This window comes from Helobdella robusta, assembly GCF_000326865.2.
Source record: "Helobdella robusta unplaced genomic scaffold HELROscaffold_111, whole genome shotgun sequence".
In the NCBI taxonomy this organism is placed as follows: domain Eukaryota; kingdom Metazoa; phylum Annelida; class Clitellata; order Rhynchobdellida; family Glossiphoniidae; genus Helobdella; species Helobdella robusta.
This window is the reverse complement of record NW_008703624.1, coordinates 166,566-172,430: the sequence shown is the minus strand read 5'-3', so window position 1 is coordinate 172,430 and position 5,865 is coordinate 166,566. Positions and strand designations below refer to the sequence as shown.

The window sequence follows — 5,865 nt, the reverse complement described above, 5'->3', positions numbered from 1 at the left end:
TTGATTAATTAATTGATTGACAGTTTTTTTTAAAAATAATCGTAATGCTAGTAATTAAATAGTTTAATAAGATAATAATTGTAATTCCAATAATTATATAGTTTAATAAAGTAATTAAAATTGTAACAGTTGATTTTAGGATTGCCGAAATAAACTTTGGGTTAATTGGCTTAAAAGCAGTAAACCACCAAGTCTATAGTTGGATTTTTTTAGTAAGTCAGCACAATATTTTAGTAAGCCATTGCTTGTGAGGGTAAAGTGCTAACATTTATACCGAAATTAATAAAAAAAACTATTATGTGAATAATTTGATACATAAATTTTATTATTCGTATAAGGAAGGAAAGTTTTATAAAACTCGACGAATTTGATCTCTAAAATCAATAGCTAGAAAAATAATTTAATCCATTTGTATCAACATAATCAACCGGATAAATATTTTGTATTTTTCGTCTGTTGAAATCAAAGCAATATCTTAAATAAACCAATTAATTAGATAGTTAGCCAGACATTTTTATGTTTTTCTGTAACGAGACATCAAAAATGATAATTATACATTATCATTATTGTTATTATAAGGCTTGGGCAAAGCCCCTTTGCCAAAACTGAAAGGGTTTCCTAAGTATTTATCACATATATTAATTGAACATAAATGCTCCGGTTTACGATCGTCTTCCAGTTCTCACTTCTTCTTAACTTGTGTTAAACACTTTTTTACTAATACTGCATTTGCTTTTTCTGGCCCTTCTCGCTGGAACTCTTTACCTCTTTTTCTGACTCACGAACAAAGTTCAAAGCGGATCTAAAGACCCATCTGTTTGCAAAATTCAATGAGGAACGCTGTTGAACATTGCGGTAATAGCGCATTATAAAGTAATTGATTGATTGATTGATTTAAAAGGCATAAATAAACAAAAGTAAATTAAATCGAATTTCAATAAAAATCAACAAAAAATGATTAAAGTCTAAATCCATTTCAATGTTCAAAAAGAAATTTTTTTTAATTAATTATTACATACACATATGCAAACGAAGATTTAAACCAATAATCAAAATCAAACATTTGACAAACTAAAATTAAGATGTTAAATATTTTTTTCACCATAAAAAAACAAGTTTATTTTTAAAAATATCTAATGACTGAGCATTAACAATGTCATTATGTAACGTGTTCCAGGGGCCAGCAGCTCGTTTCGAAAAAAAATATTTTCTACAATCCTTCTTTGCCAGTCGAATACAGAGCTTAAACTAATGATCTCTGGTGTTGACATCAGGTCTACTGTACAAGTGTGGGCTAACCCTAACCCTAATTACATCGTCTCTGATTTTGCGGTATTCGAGAGATGTGAGGTTTAATTTTACCAATCTTGAATTTTAATCCAAAATTTTACAAGCCTTTAGAAATTTTGTAGCTTTTCTCTAAACTTTTTCTAAATTAATACTTAGTCCTTTTGTATAGAGACACCAAACTTGAACATCAAATTCCAAACGTGAGCGAACCAAAAACTTGTAGATAAAGATGAAAGCTTCGTCAAACAGTCAACTAAAATTTCTGGCTAATTTCTCAAAATGCAGTTATATTTTTTATTTGACTTAAAATTTTTGAATTGGAAGTGACTATCTATTATCACTTCAAGGTCAGGAATATTCTCCACCATTGGCAAGATCTCTTTCAGGCTCCATTTTTGGAACTACGATATTACATTATTGAAAAACCTTGTAACACTGCTCCATATTGTGGCACAGATATTGATCCAAAAATTTTAGCATCGTCAGCTTATAAAAAGATATTGTTGTATATTGAGTAAATGTCGTTAATGTAAATTACAAACAAAGTCTCCACCCTAAAAACCCCACTGGCAATAGTCTTAGCTATAATGACATTATTATTATTATTATTAAAAGCTTTTTCCAAATCGGTGTAAATAATATCTGTACTTATACCTGCTTCCAATGGCGTGGTTATCTTATCAACAAATTTCAAAAGCTGCAAAGCGATTGAACGAGATGGGAGGAACCCATTTTGTCTATTTGTAAACAAATGGTTGCTTAAAAAATAATTTTTGATATGATCAGACATAACTGATTCTATTATTTTGCAGCAAATTATTGTTTATGCAATATTTGTAATTGGTTACGTTGTAAACATGTAATTGTCGAAGTGATGTCAATAATTGTCGACCAATTCGTAATCTGTCATTTATATCAAAACTCATTGAAAAAATGGTGTCGAGACAATTGCTTGCTCAGTTGAATGGTAATAATCTCATGCCTTCACATCAATCCGGTTTTAGACGATTTCACTCTACTGAAACTGCGCTGCTACATGTTCTCTTAAGGGTTTATACTGAGATGGGTGCTCAAAACATTTTCTTGTTGGCATTTTTGGACATGAGCTCGGCTTTCGATTGTGCCAACCATGAAATGTTACTGCTCAGGCTACATCAAAGTTTTGGAATATCTGGGAAGATATAAAATTGGCTCAGAAGCTACTTGATTGGCCAAACACAGCATGTTTCGTTTAAAGGAAGTTTGTCCTACGTCACTTTGGTTCTCTCTGGTGTGCCGCAGAGATCTGTTTTGGGTCCTTATTGTTTCTGCTTTATACATCTAATGTGTTGAAGATAATTGATTCTTATAATTTAACAAGCCATGCATATGCAGACGACATCCAAATTATGTTATCAGGTAAACCGAAGTTATTCCAATACGAGATTACAAGATTCATTGATTGTATGTCGGAAGTTAATCTGTGGATGTCGAGAAATGAATAGAAGCTTAACCAGGGTAAAACAAATTTTTTTCCTATTGGTACTTGACAGCAGTTTGTAGACTTGGGTATAAATTCAGTTGTTATGAATGATAAAAAAATAGATTTCTGTAAAGCATTGTCAAACCTTGGTTTTATAATTGATTCAAACCTAACAATGAAATCTCATTTAAAAATGATCTCTATATCATGCCTGGCAAAGATTAGAAGAATGAAACAAATTTGAGAATCACTTGATAAAGATGCAATGCAGGCTCTGGCGTATGCGTGGGTGCACTCACGTGTCGATTATTGCAATGGTTTGTTTTATGGACTACCGGCCAGATCTATCAAAATTCTGCAATCGATTCAAAACCGTACTGCCTAGATTGTGGCTGGATGTCGATTGTATGATCATACTATACCGATCCTGAATAATCAGCATTGGTTGCCCATAAATAAAAGACTTGCTTTTAAAATATCTGTCACAGTTTTTAAAACACTAAACGGTCTGGCTCCAAAATATTTACCAGATAAAATGAAATTAAAAACGTCGACCGCATATGGTGTGCGTCTGCGTCTGGGGTCTGACGATTCGAAAATTCCTTTGGTTCCTCATAGACAGCTAAAGATTGGATCACGTGATTTTGCTGTGTCAGGCCCTGTCGTATGGAACGGCTTGCCATCAGCCCTCAGAATGCCTGGAATGAACATTGCTGAATTTAAAGGACAATTAAAGACATACCTTTTTTTTATTAAAGCTCAATTCTTTTCATTCTTGCTATTTTGATATGAATATTAGTTATAATTTGATAACGTTTGTGAAAACTGCTATAACGAACGCTATATTAAGATTTTTCTTAATAATATATATATATATATATATATATATATATATATATATATATATATATATATATATATATATGTGTGTGTGTGTGTGTGTGTGTGTGTGTGTGTGTGTGTGTGTGTGTGTGTGTGTGTGTGTGTATTTGCTGGTAAAAAAAACTATAATTAATGCAGTTATTTATAAAATCTACAGATTTTCTAGCGTTGGATGTTTAGTAGAGTAGAGGCACAGTATATATATATTTGAGCATCTGGGCACATACACCACATATCAATTTGAACACCGAAGATGGCATAGGAATACCGAAAATAGCTTTTCTGTTCTATCACGCATATGTGAACGAGTAAAAAATTAGTACAGCCTCAATACGATTGAGCATATCATCATGCTTCCGAGTTGATGTTGAAATAGATGGTACTGGTTGGTTGGTGGTTGTCGTCCGTTCCATGGTCGAACGATTATGAATTTGTCATTGTTGTTTTTGTTCTTGGCTCGGTGAGTGTTGTTGTTGTTATTATTGTTGTTGTGGTTGTTGTTGTGGTTGTTGTTGTACTGGTCGTTGTTGTTGTTGTTCCTACTATTGGTGTCTTGGCTGTTCATCACCTCATTTGTGATGTTGTTATCTGATTTTGTTGTGTCATTGTAATTGTAAATGTTGTTATTGTTGATTTTGTTGTTGTTGTTGCTATTATCATCGGTGATGTTGTTATCTGATTTTGTTGTGTCATTATTGTTGTAGGTGTTTCTGTTTGTTGGGTCGTTATAGTTGGTGAAAATTTCGTTGATGAAGGTGTTGCAGATGGTTTGTTCGTCTTCTTCTTCTTTAACGTCGTATGTTTTTTTAGGGTGGCGTTTTTTGTTCGTTTGCTGTTGGGCTGTAGTGATGATGATAGATTGTTGCTGTTGAAATTAAATGTTTTGTTGATCTCCATGCGGTATGGTGTGGTGTTGTTGATGATGGAGTTCATGTCAAATTCATAGAGTAAATTATCATCGTCTGTATCTAAGAGGGAGCTGAGGTTGAGGTCGACGTCGGTGGTTGATGGATCAGAGTAAGGTGTCATGTCGGTGTTGTTCGTAGTTGTAGGTGTTGTGTTTGGTTCCGTTTCGTCAGTCGATCGCTTGTTTATTACGCTTGTTGTAGTTTTGGTGTGTTGTTGTATTGTGATTTGGCTTGTTGGTTTTCTGCATGTTTTGTAGTTGTCGTCAGATTGGTTGTTGTCTGTGGGTTTTGAGTTGGATGTGCAGGGTTGGTTGCCATCCGCATCCAGGGTTAGGTTGTTATCATTATTGTTGGTGATAGTTTGTTTGTTGTTGTGTTTGTTAATGTTGTTATTATTTTTATCATTATTGTTATTATTGTTATTTTTTTATTAACATTATTATTGTTATTATTATTGTACTCATTGTTGTTGTTGATCATGTTGTTGATGTTGTTGTTGTGATTGTGGTTGTCATTGGTCGTGCTTGTGATGTTGGAGTTTTTATTATTTGTGTTGTTTTTCGTATTGTCGTCGTTGTTGTTATTGTTGTTGTTGAAGATGACCGTTTTGATAATTTCGATTTCGTTTTTGATGATGTTGTCTATATTGTTTTTGTGGTGATGAAAATTTTTTTTTCCCTGGAGGAACCTGATGTGATCCTTGATTGGTTTTGTGTCGTCTATTAGGTCTATGTTTTTGTAGTGAATGGTGTGGTAGTTGGATAGTTTGTTGTTGAGATGGTTGATGATAGTGCTTTTGATAGTCTCGTATGTGTTGTCAAGGATGATTGATATTGATTGGTTGAATGTGTTGTTTTTGTTGGGTGGGTTGATGTTGTCTTTTAGATTGTTAATGGTTGTTTTGAGGATTTTCGCCCTATTCTCTTTCCAGTTGTCTATGTGGTGGGTGAGTTGTGTTTTCTTGTAGATGAGTCTCGCGGTTGCTTTTATTTGTTGAAACTTCTTGTTGTCAATTCGATGATGTATGGTTCTCGTGTTGTTGTTAGTGTTACTTCTCGCATTGTTGCTCTTGTTGTGGTTGTTGACTGGGATAATGGGGTGTAGTGGTCTGTATCTGAATTGAGCCCCTGAGTGGTGGAGCTGTATTAGCGGATCCGGCAGAAGCGGCATTCTTCTTGTCATTCCATGGCCTAGCGCATTTTTGTAGTTTAGTGGATTCGCGGATCCACGCTGCGTTACGTTTTTTGTTGTGTTCTGCCACTGGTCAAGTTTTGCTTTAAGTTCTTCAAATTGTTGAACAAGTTCGAATGTGAACAAATCCAT

At 33.8% G+C, this 5,865-nt stretch overlaps 1 protein-coding gene across 1 annotated transcript; it reads right to left on the bottom strand.

Annotated features, from left to right (window-relative positions):
- Positions 1 to 3,950: 3,950 nt before the first annotated feature.
- HELRODRAFT_183579 (hypothetical protein) lies at positions 3,951 to 5,865 on the bottom strand (the record flags this gene model as incomplete). The annotated part of the gene is made up of 2 exons (XM_009013169.1): positions 3,951 to 4,499; positions 4,978 to 5,865. 2 exons carry the CDS (start codon positions 5,863 to 5,865, stop codon positions 3,951 to 3,953), a joined length of 1,437 nt encoding a protein of 478 aa, XP_009011417.1.